At 40.0% G+C, this 14,844-nt stretch overlaps 1 protein-coding gene across 1 annotated transcript in view; it reads right to left on the reverse strand.

Moving 5' to 3' along the window:
• Positions 1–14,591, reverse strand: part of LOC114648345 (WD repeat-containing protein 26) — a 240,132-nt gene extending 225,541 nt beyond the window's left edge. Inside the window, exons 1-3 of the mRNA XM_028797331.2 lie at positions 13,862–14,591; positions 12,596–12,695; positions 11,905–11,961 (exon numbers count right to left, since the gene is read on the reverse strand). Coding sequence (XP_028653164.1) covers positions 11,905–11,961; positions 12,596–12,695; positions 13,862–14,169 — 465 coding nt within the window. The 5' untranslated portion in view covers positions 14,170–14,591. The remainder of the gene's footprint in view (positions 1–11,904; positions 11,962–12,595; positions 12,696–13,861) is intronic.
• Between the last annotated feature and the right edge of the window lie 253 nt (positions 14,592–14,844).

Raw genomic sequence — 14,844 nt, forward strand, 5'->3', positions numbered from 1 at the left:
ACATTTTTATATCTCTGTGAAGTGCTCATTTATCAATAACAGATGTGTCTAAAACAACTGTTTTTCTGAATGCACAATATGAATACTTTGTGGCCCAAATAAATATTCTCTCACCTTCACTTGTTTATTATCAAATATTTTATTGAAAAAGGTATTGGACAATGGACATATAATGTAGGTGTAAAAGAATCAAGTTAGCTAACGGATTGGTTGCTGCTTAAGGTAACAGGGGTACTAAATCTTAAACAAGTCAACTAAAATCAATGTAAAAATATATTAGCGGGAGTAATTATTAACAGTTAAGGAAGTGGCTGCAACGAAAACATGCAGGATACTAAACGAACACCTGTGGTCTAAAGCTACTGTGAGCACTGTCACTCAGATTAAAAAGTAGGTGTAACATCCAACTCTTTAAGGAAAATAATTTTTCAGGTAAATATGTGTAAGTATGAAACATTTCAAATTAAGCTAATATTTTGACAAGGACAAGACAGACCTTATGACCTCTTACACAGGGCTCCTTGACATATTTAAACACAACTTTACTATGAGATACCCTAAGGACTGAAACTCTTGACCTGCATATATAAAAATGCTGCCATATTATGGTGTACTCACACTGGCAATTTGTTCTGTGCCTGAGCATATTTGTCTGCATGTAACCCCGCAGAGTCTAGCTCGTTTGACTAGTGTGATCACTATGCCAGGCCAACCATATCATGCCCTGGCCTGCTTGAAAAATGTGGGCCCAAGCACGATTCAGTAGCATTCGGGAACAGTGTGGTCTCTAAACATTCCCGAGCATGGCTAACAGATATGACGTCAATGATGCAACAGGTCAGCTAGTGCCATTCACATTCCGTTCAGTACCTTTTGAGTTAAAAACAGATTTTCATTCTCACCTTGAACATGAACGTGAATTGTAGCTGGCAAGAAAAGCTGTGAATTCCTCCCTTAACATCATTTGTCACTGTAAAAAATCTCGTATGTGCAGCAAGTTTAACATCAAAACGCTGCGCTGCACACTCAATGAGTAAGAGGGTAGAGCGTTATCCTGCCCTACACAACTCCAAAACAACCACAAAATAAAATCCTGCCCTACACAACCACAAAATAAGTAAAATCATTATGACACGCATGCTGTCACTCCGTGTGTGGATCTTGTTTTGGCTTCACACAAAGTTGCATGGTCATGATGAAAGCATGCCTGTGCCCAGAACGTTAAATGCAGAGGGAATGTAGGCCAGCAGGGAAGTAGGGAGTGGGAACAATCGCATTTGGGCATAGTACAGAACAAACATGCCTAGTGTGAGCACACCCTTAAAGTCACATTTAAAACTTTCTGGAAGTTATTTTTGATTGTTCTAGTCGCACATTTGATTTCCTACTGTAATAATAATTAGTTATTCATTTGTACCAGCATCGTACATTTTTTCAATTATTTCAGCTCTTACATATAGCTGTTCCGTGAAATGTTTTACTTAAGAGTTATCACATTGGTACCAGCGGTGCTCAAATGTCTTTAACTCTTTTAGGGCTAATTTTTTTTTTGTTTCTTTTCTCCCAGGGCTGAATATTTTTCCAAAAACTAACATTTTTAAAAAAGAACACAAAGCAATTGTTTTACACATCAAATCAACAAAAAATATTTACTTTTGACAAATGTTACTGTCTTGCATGTTGTATGAGCCTGCATACTACATGATTTCACATACATATCACATACATTTTACACAGCAAAGTCTGATCTCGCTCAAAGCAGCCAATTTCAGTCATTGCCACATTGCACTCCTTACAATATGTGTTGCTTTGGTGCCTATTTTTCAATTGTCTGTTGCTGCACTTTCTAACATATATTGTTAGTGTGTACTGTAGAGAGACAAGTCACCCATTTGCCATCGTGCCATGCCACTGCCACCAAGTTTTCTGCCTGCATGAAAACCGTATTGTCACCTCTTTTCATCTTCTGAAACTTTATGAACTTTATGTATGGCATTATAGCCTGGCTCACCCCATGGGATTTGCTTCTGTTTATTACAGAAGTGAATAAAACTTTGCAGCAGCACGTACCTAAGCCACCAGGGGACAAAACACGTTTGGACCAATGCTCCCTGAAGTTATATCACCAGTTCTGTCCCATCTCTATTTGTAATGCCACAGCACGCTTCATCTCGTCTTTCGTTGTGGGTTTCCACTTTGAAAAACGAGAATGCGATGCAAACGCAGCCCGCGATTCAAAAAAAATCTCTGCCTACCTGTTTGTCTCGTCTGACAGTAGCTGAAAAGCAGCATCAGGAGAGAGAAGCCTGAAGTACAGCAGCTGGTGATCTGTCGTGTCCAACAGCAAGCCATGCCGTCTTGTAAACTCCGGTAGCCAGATCGGCTCTCAACGGATCAATGTCTGTGTATTAATCCCATGCGAACTTTGCCGTAGATGCATCGGCTGCGCAAAGGCACTCAACTGGCAGCAGATCCGCTGGCGCGGCATCGGCTGGTGTCTGATCAGCTGATGCCTGCTTCTAACTCTCTTGCTTGATCTCCTGATCACTGCCAATAAAGTCCGATTCTGAAAAATCAAGAGTCCGACTCCACGATAATGCGCAAAACATCGTCTGCCGAGTGTTTTCTTTTCTGCACTTGCTTCGCTGCCTTTTCACATGTCGGTGCCATCTTGCCTTTGTTTACATTTCGCAACTCACGCACACGCAATGTTTATTTGCCGAGTCAACGAGTCTAGCATTCCTCCAAGCACAGAGGGAATGCCTGTGATGTGACAGTAAGATTTGTCGCCATTAACAGCTGATTGTCGCCCCCTATCCCTGGATGTCGACTTTTGTCGACATTCGCCTTCAACCCCTCCTGTCGACAAAAGTCGACATCCGCCCTAAAAGAGTTAATATGATTCACAAATCATTAAGAGTAACAGCAAAATGTAGTGCTAGATATTTCACAGACATGTCCCCTATTGAAATTTTATAAATCCATATTCCCTTGATTGACCTAGCATTTTTAACCGATAAATTACATTAGACTCTCAGTTAACCACCCCAATGGGGATTGGAGGATGCCAGATAACTGTAGTTTCTGGTTGCTTGAGTTTAACAATTAAAAATAAGCCTAACAGTGTAGTCCATAGTAATTAAAAGCAAATAAACTCTTTGAGGACTGAATATTTTTTTCGGCAGCTGGCAGGAATGCACAGCAGAGCAGATAAGCCATCTTCACACAGTTGCTGACTGCTGGAACTAAAGGTGGACCTGGCAAAAGCATGCAATAAACAAAATACACCGTAGACAATGTTGTGTGTATTACTGCTGAATCAGACTCCTGACTTATCACGCACTGATTTTGAGGCAGGTGAACTGGAGATTACAAACAAAAGTGATGTACCAGCATTAGCTCACCGGTCCCCAGCTGATCGCAGTGCTGAATGCTTTCGTGTACCAGCCAGTAGCTGTGCAAGGATGCGCGCAACAGTTATAAAAAAGCAACATAACTCTACTATCCTCTGACATTACTTTCTTAAACTTGCTTTGACACTGGGAACAAACAAATGGAGGAACCACTTTGTAATAATTTCAGCGTCCATACAACTGTTCCTCTGTCGACGACAATCTACAGTGAGATTAGTAATGCCTTTAAGGCACATTGGATTGGCAAATTTGACGATCACACAACTTTTACCTTACAAGTTCCTGATGTGTCCGTACATACAAGGTCTTTATTTAGCTTGAACCTGTGAGCTACTTTTTCATTACCACCAGCCAAAGCACAATGGGCAAACACTTCCAAGTTAATACAGTCTCATCTGCATTATAAATCAGCTTTGCAGTCAAGCCATTTTGTTAAACCAATTCACTAAACAGATTACGAAACATAGCTGCAGCTTCAAACCTCCCCGATTTTTGCTCACTTGACAAGTCTAGCTTTCGAATGCCACGGCAAATCTTGAATAGAGTAAGCTAGCCACTTGAAAATGAACACTGACTCAAAATTTTAAAACAAAAAATACCAACCGACTGTATACAAAGAAAAGGTAGATGAGGATAGAGCATATATTTACACACAAAGTAGAGATGGACAAGCATGTGGTGTACGAGTACTGGCCTTATACTTACAATTCCGCAAAATCTATATTATTTCTTCGATTTTTTGCCAGTTGCTTGAGAATGCTGGATGCTCGAGTGCGGGTTAACAAATTCTATTGTACATAACATATTCTTCAGTCATAGAAACAATTAGCACTACTATGCACAGTGATGATGTAATAGTATAGGAGACATCTGCTGCGATTAAGGCTGCCTTAACCATAAAACCCGTTTTCATACTTTACCCGTGTCACTAAGGTAAGGAGATACTCAATATAAAAAGCTGACCCAAAGAAAACTTTCCTACATCTAGCTAAAACACATCTTTACAATACCAAAACAGTGTAAGAGCAGCAGTTAGGAACTTCAAATGCAGTTCACAATTTGAAGGCACTTCTAACAGCATATCCTTAAAGATGGGTGTTATGCTCAGAAAGTACAAAATGATTTCTTACAAAAATCAAACTCGGCACATTTAGCCTTTCAGTCATGAATACGGACAAGGTCAAATATATTTCAATTATTCAGTGACAATAAGGTTGAAGGGTTTAAAATATTGTACAAATATTAATTTATAATCCGTGATTAATTTAAAAATGAGAAAAAAGCTCTGCATCTGAAAATACCATATGCAAAGTCACTAATTTCAATACTATCAATAAGTCACATTTTTAAAAAAAAAAAAATCACTAAAATTAAAAAAAAAAAAAAAAAAAAGTAACATTAGTTGCTGCTTATCTTAATTACAGTGCATCCAAAAAGTATTCACAGCCGCACCACATTTTATGTTACAGCCTTATTCCAAAATGGATTAAATTCATTTTTTTCCTCTGAATTCTACAAACATATAACCCCATAATGACAACGTGAAAAAAAAGTTTACTTGAGGTTTTTGCAAATTTATTAAAAATAAAAAAACTGAGAAATCACATGTACATAAGTATTCACAGCCTTTGCTCGATACTTTGTCGATGCACCTTTGGCAGCAATTACAGCCTCAAGTATTTTTGAATATGATGCCACAAGCTTGGCACACCTATCCTTGGCCAGGTTCGCCCATTCCTCTTTGCAGCACCTCTCAAGCTCCATCAGGTTGGATGGAAAGTGTCGGTGCACAGCCATCTTAACTCTTTTAGGGCGGATGTCGACTTTTGTCGACAGGAGGGGTTGAAGGCGAATGTCAACAAAAGTCGACATCCAGGGATAGGGGGCGACAATCAGCTGTTAATGGCGACAAATCTCACTGTCACGTCACAGGCATTCCCTCTGTGCTTGGAGGAATGCTAGACTCATTGACTTGGCAAATAAACATTGCGTGTGCGTGAGTTGTGAAATGTAAACAAAGGCAAGATGGCACCGACATGTGAAAAGGCAGCGAAGCAAGTGCAGAAAAGAAAACACTCGGCAGACGATGTTTTGTGCATTATCGCGGAGTCGGACTCTTGATTTTTCAGAATCGGACTTTATTGGCAGTGATCAGGAGATCAAGCAAGAGAGTTAGAAGCAGGCATCAGCTGATCAGACACCAGCCGATGCCGCGCCAGCGTATCTGTTGCCAGTTGAGTGCCTTCGCGCAGCCGATGCATCTACGGCAAGGTTCGCATGGGATAAATACACAGACATTGATCCGTTGAGAGCCGATCTGGCTACCGGAGTTTACAAGACGGCATGGCTTGCTGTTGGACACGACAGATCACCAGCTGCTGTACTTCAGGCTACTCTCTCCTGATGCTGCTTTTCAGCTACTGTCAGATGAGACAAACAGGTAGGCAGAGATTTTTTTTGAATCACGGGCTGCGTTTGCATCGCATTCTCGTTTTTCAAAGTGGAAACCCACAACGAAAGACGAGATGAAGCGCACTGTGGCATTACAAATAGAGATGGGACAGAACTGGTGATATAACTTCAGGGAGCATTGGTCCAAACGTGTTTTGTCCCCTGGTGGCTTAGGTACGTGCTGCTGCAAAGTTTTATTCACTTCTGTAATAAACAGAAGCAAATCCCATGGGGTGAGCCAGGCTATAATGCCATACATAAAGTTCATAAAGTTTCAGAAGATGAAAAGAGGTGACAATACGGTTTTCATGCAGGCAGAAAACTTGGTGGCAGTGGCATGGCACGATGGCAAATGGGTGACTTGTCTCTCTACAGTACACACTAACAATATATGTTAGAAAGTGCAGCAACAGACAATTGAAAAATAGGCACCAAAGCAACACATATTGTAAGGAGTGCAATGTGGCAATGACTGAAATTGGCTGCTTTGAGCGAGATCAGACTTTGCTGTGTAAAATGTATTTGATATGTATGTGAAATCATAGAGTATGCAGGCTCATACAACATGCAAGACAGTAACATTTGTCAAAAGTAAATATTTTTTGTTGATTTGATGTGTAAAACAATTGCTTTGTGTTCTTTTTTAAAAATGTTAGTTTTTGGAAAAATATTCAGCCCTGGGAGAAAAGAAACAAAAAAAAATTAGCCCTAAAAGAGTTAAGATCTCTCCACAGATGTTCAATCGGATTCAAGTCTGGGCTCCGGCTGGGCCACTTAAGGACATTCACAGAGTTGTCCTGAAGCCACTCCTTGGCTGTGTGCTTAGGGTCGTTGTCCTGCTGAAAGATGAACCGCTGAGGTCAAGAGCGTTCTGGAGCAGGTTTTCATCCAGGATGTCTCTGTACATTGCTGCAGTCATCTTTCCCTTTATCCTGACTAGTCTCCCAGTCCCTGCCACTGAAAAACATACCCACAGCATGATGCTGCCACCACCATGCTTCACTGTAGGGATGGCATTGGCCTGGTGATGAGCGGTGCCTGGTTTCCTCCAAACATGACGCCTGGCATTCACACCAAAGAGTTCAATCTGTCTCATCAGACCAGAGAATTTTCTTTCTCATGGTCTGAGAGTCCTTCAGGTACCTTTTGGCAAACTCCAGGCGGGCTGCCATGTGCCTTTTATTAAGGAGTGGCTTCCATCTGGCCACTCTACTATACAGGCCTGATTGGTGGATTGCTGCAGAGAAGGTTGTCCTTCTGGAAGATTCTCCTCTCTCCACAGAGGACCTCTGGAGCTCTGACAGAGTGACCATCGGGTTCTTGGTCACCTCCCTGACTAAGGCCCTTCTCCCCCAATCGCTCAGTTTAGATGGCCGGCCAGCTCTAGGAAGAGTCCTGGTGGTTTCGAACTTCTTCCACTTACGGATGATGGAGGCCACTGTGCTCATTGGGACCTTAAAAGCAGCAGAAATTTTTCTGTAACCTTCCCCAGATTTGTGCCTCAAGACAATCCTGTCTCGGAGGTCTACTGACAATTCCTTTGACTTCATGCTTGGTTTGTGCTCTGACATGAACTGTCAACTGTGGGACCTTATAAAGACAGGTGTGTGCCTTTCCAAATCATGTCCAATCAACTGAATTTACCACAGGTGGACTCCAATTAAGCTGCAGAAACATCTCAAGGATGATCAGGGGAAACAGGATGCACCTGAGCTCAATTTTGAGCTTCATGGCAAAGGCTGTGAATATTTATGTACATGTGCTTTCTTGATTTATTTTTAATAAATTTGCAAAAACCTCAAGTAAACTTTTTTCATGTTGTCATTGTGGGGTGTTGTGTGTAGAATTCTGAGGGAAAAAATGAATTTAATCAATTTTGGAATAAGACTGTAACATAACAAAATGTGGAAAAAGTGATGCGCTGTGAATACTTTCTGGATGCACTGTATCACCACCTGCTTTAGGTTTACCAATTCAGATATAAATTGCAAACAAATAGGATTAATTTCAAAAGATCTATCTTTACAAAAAGATAGATATTATATTGAATTTGTATTTACCGTGCTGGCAAGTGGTAACCAACCAACTATGCCAAGAGGGATCTCAAAAGACCAACCGTGTGGTTGAAATGACTTGTACAGTAGTAGTTTTAAAAGCTAAGCAAAAATAATAAATTACATTTACATAGCACTTTCCTAACTACTCTGAAGTGTATTACGCAGATATAGGAAACCACTTCAACCACCACCAATGTGCATCATCCACCTGGATGATGCAACAGCAGCCACTTTTGCACCAGTACCCACACAACATTATCAGCTATTAGGTTGTGAAGGGGTGAGAGAGAGTGCCAGTTAGAGACAGGGATGATTAGTGGGCCAGAATGGTCAAAGACATGATGGACACTTAAGCCAAGATATGGGGACACTACTCTTGTTTATTATACCATTGTTTATAGTCACAAAGAGTCATGATTGTGGTATTAGGATCCACATGCAGAACAAAGGCTCCATGCTCCCTTGCTGGCCTCACCAACACCTCTTTCAACAGCAACCCAAGCTTTACTGGGTGGTCTAGGACCAAGTACTGGCCAGCACCAAACACACTTAGATTCAAGTAGATTACCTGTTCTGAAGTACAGCTTCACTCTAAATTAAAAACATTTAAGCTCACTGACTATCTGCCAAGAACAGGCCACATAACTAAACACTGCTAAGTAACTCAAAGAAGCTCCAGAGCCAAAAATCAAAGTACCTGATTCAAACATCAGAAACATGCTACATAAATGTGATCCACCCAGGAGATCAGAAAGAATTTTCTACTCTTAAAAATAAAATTACATGAACATGAAGAATAATAAAGATCATTGAGACCTCTGAAACAACAGGCTCTAGACAGAAAAGTCAAAGGTGAAGTTATTTTGCTGTAAAGCTGGACATCTGGGTTGGGAAAATTTAAAATTTACAGTTTTGGCTTGAGGCAGTAGTACTGCCCTTCAGTGGCTAGGTTAATTATGAAGAGAATTATTAACGCCACTATATATTCAATACTTAATGAGAACACAAAGACATGCATATTTCAGAAAACAAAATCTGCATCTAAAAAGGAATATTACAACAAAACAATTGTTCAGAAAATACACACAGAAGGGATTGATTTAGAATGGCAAAGTCAAAATCCAGCTTCAAGGCCAAATCACACTTGAACATAACAAATTTCCATCATTAAGCGGATTTACAAGCTTTTTTGGACTTTTTCCAGGTGCTTTTATTGTGTTTTAAGAGCGTTTTTCAAGCATTTCCCCAGCATTTTCAAAGAAACATTTTACAGGAAGAATATGATTGAGACTATTTCCATTTTGTAGGTTGTAAGGTGTTATGTTGTGAGGCAAATACTGTATTTTTGGAATGTCTAATATGACTTTAGTGCTTTTAATTCTGGCGATCACAGTACTGAAGGGGAGAGGTCATTACCAGGGTGGGCACCCTGCAAAAAAAAAAAAAAAAAAGCAAAAAGGTCCAGAGGTTAATTCTGGACTCTCTGTAAAAAGCATCCTAAAAAAATTCCAGGATTACACACAGGTGATGATAAGCACACAAGGAGTGATACGTGAAGGGGGAAAATTGTTGAGTTATTTTGCTAAAAGAAATTATCTTCTGCTGTCAGTGCAACACCATGTAAGCATGTTATCTGGTCAACTTTTAACAGTGAGGAAAGAGATATTGTGCACATCAGTAAAAATCAACTTAAAAGAACTGAACATGCATTGTATGAATATATATCTAGTCCTACATGTGCCAAGGGAAAAATTTAACCTGTCGTGTTTAGGGCCATAGACAGAGACAGAGAGAGAGAGAGAGAGAGAGATTACAGCAACACAGTGTGTAAGTGTAAGCAAATGTGGTTAACAGTGCACCAATGTTTTTCAGGGCTCAATTGCATGGCCAAGCACAAAAGTGTGTGCTGCATGCAATCCAGCAAAATAAATCCATCAATAACTGGCGCTGTAAGGAAGGAATGCCAGCACTGTGCTACCACTCTACCAATATGTTAAATTACCTGTACTAAACTTTAACCTGTTAGAACAGAATGTATACCTAAAACATTTGTAAAATTCTTGACAATTAATTGCAAGGTATGTGTGCACTTCATCTCTCCATCAATAGTATTCAATACATGACAAAAGCACAAACATGTATGATGGCATTTTTGTTTAAGTTACAATGGGTTGCTTTACTCCTGGTTCATCCAAGAAGACATTGCAACACTTTGTAAATACACCTCCTAAACACTGTTTTCTTTTACTAGTGTTTTGTGAGCGCCGTCATTGATTCTACTGGAATAAGTGTTTGGCTGAAAGCTCCCAAAAATGGTGGCATGCAGGAGTTTTCTAAACTGTTCGTTGCCAAAAATGCATAGGTGTAAATTGCGTCATTGAAAACAATGACAAATAAGTTTTTACAAGCATTTTAGGAGTGTCCTAGCGAAGTGCTAAAATGCTACAAAAACCACTTAGGTGTGAACAGGCCCTAAATTCTACTGAAGTGCTACGATGAAGAATTGGGGAAAGAGACATGTCCTACTTAATGTAAGCAACCGACAGTGAAAAGAAATGTTTACACGACTTTTCCTGCCAAAAGGTACACCGCCATATACTGAAGTGGCACACTTAAAATTTTCTTCTCCTAGGTACTGAATTAATTATATTGATTTTTCTTGAAGGAACCATTGCAAAGTTTGATAATTCAGAGCACTTGGTTAAAAACAGTCCCTATGAAGTAACTGTAGTGAGAACCATATACAGTAATCCCTCCTCCATCGCGGGGGTTGCGTTCCAGAGCCACCCGCGAAATAAGAAAATCCGCGAAGTAGAAACCATATGTTTATATGGTTATTTTTATAGTGTCATGCTTGGGTCACAGATTTGCGCAGAAACACAGGAGGTTGTAGAGAGACAGGAGCGTTATTCAAACACTGCAAACAAACATTTGTCTCTTTTTCAAAAGTTTAAACTGTGCTCCATGACAAGACAGATGACAGTTCAGTCTCACAATTAAAAGAATGCAAACATATCTTCCTCTTCAAAGGAGCAAACAAATCAATAGGGCTGTTTGGCTTTTAAGTATGCGAAGCACCGCAGCACAAAGCTGTTGAAGGCGGCAGCTCACACCCCCTCCGTCAGGAGCAGAGAGAGAGAGAGAGAGAGAGAGAGAGAGAGAGAGAGAGAGAGAGAGAGATAAAAAAATCAATACGTGCCCTTCGAGCTTTTAAGTATGCGAAGCACTGTGCAGCATGTCGCTTCATGAAGCAGCTGCACAGAAGGTAGCCAACGTGAAGATAATCTTTCAGCATTTTTAGACGAGCGTCCATATCATCTAGGTGTGCGAACAGCCCCCCTGCTCACACCCCCTTCAGCGCAAGAGAGACAGAAAAGTAAGTTGGGGAGCTTCTCAGCCATCTGCCAATAGCGTCCCTTGTATGAAATCAACTGGGCAAACCAACTGAGGAAGCATGTACCAGAAATTAAAAGACCCATTGTCCGCAGAAATCCGCGATATATATTTAAATATGCTTACATATAAAATCCGCGATAGAGTGAAACCGCGAAATGCGAAGCGCGATATAGCGAGGGATCACTGTATGTTCACTTAATTTAAAGAGATAAGAACTAAAACAAAAGCACTTACTTTCAAACTCAGCAGGCACCTGTTTATAGCTATTTATTGTTTGCAATCAATCATTTATAAGGATAGAGTCTGATATTCAGGTTAAAAATTGTAAAAAAAAAAAAAAAAAAAGTAGTATAACCAAAGTGTAAAAATAAACAGAAAAATAGCCAAAATCCTTCATATTTAAAAAAAAAGACTAAAAAAAGTGAAATTGCCCAGATTATATGCCTACCACTTTAGTAAATAAATTGACAAATGAAACAATGCCAAATGTAAAATTCACAGAAAAAACTTGCTCTGTCAAAAGTAACAAGGAAGCGAATACTGCTGCTACTACTACTACTACATTAAAAGTTTAGTTACAGACTTACCACAACAGCATTAGGAGAATGCATCAGTGACTTCAGCTCATTCAGGTCATTTTCAGCCTATGAAACAATACAAAACAGACACTTAGCATTTTAGAACATTTTATATCTGAAATGAGAAAAAAAGCAAGTATTAAAAGGAATGTATGAATTATGCATAATGATATATTTAACTTTACTGTTATCTTTTGATACACATATTAACTTGTCAAGGTGAAAGGATTCACTCACCCATTTTTCAAAGAGATTTCATGAATATCAATTTATATAAATATATAATTTAAATTGACAAACTGGATATATGGAATCTATTATCACTGTTACTGTATCATGAAAATTTGATCAAATGAACTGTGGAGGAAAATGACAACGTAGGAGTTTATATTTATAATAAAAAAAAAAAAAAAAAGCACCAGAACTATGCTGAGAGTGACACAAAAGTTCCTTTTCCAGTTAGACAATACTGTCAGTGCACAATGTCAAATGACCCCCAAATAATCCATTAACACCCATTTTTTTTCCATTATCTTCTAGCCTACCCTCCCCCCATATAGCTCTTACAAAGATTTGCAGTCTGTTTAGCATATAATCAGAATATAACTTTCAATTGTACACACCAAGGTCATTTTTATGGTTAGTCCTAAACACCTAATATAAGCCAGTCATTACAAATCAATCCCAAAACATATATCACCTTGTCCCACTCCCCCTCCATGACGTGGTTGCGGAATTTTGTGGCAGCAGGGTGCTCCAAACGACATCCCGACTCTTGCATTAACAGATCAACTGTTTGGCTGTGAAAAACAATTATTTTTTATAAATCAAAAGAAAATGATCTGAACTCTTTCCCCTTGACCCACTTTCCACAGCCCAAAAAAAAAAAAAAAAAAAAAAAACACCTCGCACACACAAAAACATACACACACCATCCTATGCCTTTAAAGTGCTAATATGAATGAGAAAAAAATTATAGACGAGGCATTTCTCTGTTGAAACGCTCCTAATTCATGCCAAATCTGCTTTCTGTATCATAGGATATAACAAGTAACAAAATTATTTAAAGTATAATATTCTAGATGCATCAGGTAACCAACATTTTGCCCATACTGTAAAAGCAATTTAACCTTTCAATGCACATTAACATTCTTGGCAAATTGAATGGAAAAAAAAAATTAAGTACAGACATTCCAAATGACAAAGCATATGTTTATATAACTAGGTAGTAAAAATACATTTAACCACTTCCAAAAAAAACAAACGTCACAAAGTTCAGTTTATTTGCTTGCTTTACCTGTTTGAATGTCAGCTTTTACAGACTAATACTGGCTCTAACAAGCAATGGCGAGTTCTCTTTCTTTCTTAAAGCATAAATAACATTTACACCTGAACTGTCCGGACGCGCTAGGTGCAACATTAATTGGGGCTACAGATTGTTAGGTACTTTTCATGCCATACGTTTCCGTCTAAATGGGTGAAAATGCTGCAATTGCTTGATGTATACTAGGCAAAAATGCACTACTCTGTGGAAATTACTGTGACAGCAATTAGCTAAAAAATGCTAAATAGATGCAGCCTGGTAACCTTGTATTACAAGCCATTTGAAATATTCCCCCCAGCTTCTGCTACAGCTTCACAAATGGGCGCCTAATGTCAATCATACTTTTGTGAACGATGTGACAGCTTTAGAAAATCGTAATAAAGTGAAATACTACAATGTTAAGATAGGACCCGTTATTGTCCATGATGTAATTATCTATACTAGTCAACAGAGATTAAAGAAAACAGTTTACTGAAGGCTAACCACGATTTGTTGTGCAGACTTTTCTGTTTGGGGTTTTTACTGCCAACCCGATGCAAATAAGCACCGCATTGTCCAAGATGGAGCAATGGCGTTCGACTTACAGTCGTATTTTCTTACATTTTGAGAGATTTCACAAGTAATAACCATAAAGATACTTACTTAAGCCCTAAACCATGAAGATGCTGCCCTATCAGTCTAATGACATCTTCCTCAGACTGAGAAAGTCTTTTCTTTTTCTTCATCGTGGCCCCCAGCTCAGTGCCTGAAGCCGCGGCGGCAGTCGAGGCAGGGGGACCAAGAGGAACCCCAGTCAGAGCCCCGTTATTACTACTGACAATATTCCCGTTATTACTAGACATCAGCCCGTTAGAATGAGCCTCCACGGCGGAGGACGACTCCCCATTCTGAGCAGCAGAGAGGCAGGAAACCTCCTGGTTCTGTCCCTGTCCTGCCCCGTTGGCTTGCATGTTGTTACTGTTATTATTGACAAGATTTCTGTTGATGTGAAAGGCAGACGTAGCCGGAGGATGCGAAGAAGCCGCAAGTCCCAACACAACCGCAGAGAGGCCCGCTGTGCCTGTAGAAGCCCCGGGCTCTCCTGCTCCCTCCGCCGCCGAGGCTCGGTGTTTCTTCCGCGGGGGGCGGCGACGCTCCGCCGGTGTCCGAGTCGGAGGAGGAGGAAGCGGAGGCCAGAGTTTCCTCGCCGAGAGCGGCCGTGGTTAGAAGCCGGTGAGGCCCGGGGGTGAAAAATCTAATGTCAACTCCCGGGACTCGGCGCTCGCAACCCGGCTGAAGACACCCTGTCTCACTCCTATCTCCTTCTATCTTGTTGTTTCTCTTCTATCAACTGCAGCCCCTAATGGAGTCCAGACTCGGTGACGTCACCGGAAATTCCTATACTACCCTGTTTCCGGGGGCAGAGTTACATAATTTACAGGCAGCTCATGTAAACATTATTTACATATCGATAATACAGAGTGAAAGTGTTTTTAACAATTTCCAGACGGTTTTCAGCAATTCTATACAAACAGATAGAACATAATCTACTGTAAAACATTTTTTTAAAATATCATCTTTCATTCCCTCTGGTTTTTTTTTCCTTATCCGAGGTCGCTGTTGTGGAGGTATATCTTCTTATTACA

This window comes from Erpetoichthys calabaricus, chromosome 3 (genome assembly GCF_900747795.2).
Source record: "Erpetoichthys calabaricus chromosome 3, fErpCal1.3, whole genome shotgun sequence".
NCBI classification, from domain to species: domain Eukaryota; kingdom Metazoa; phylum Chordata; class Cladistia; order Polypteriformes; family Polypteridae; genus Erpetoichthys; species Erpetoichthys calabaricus.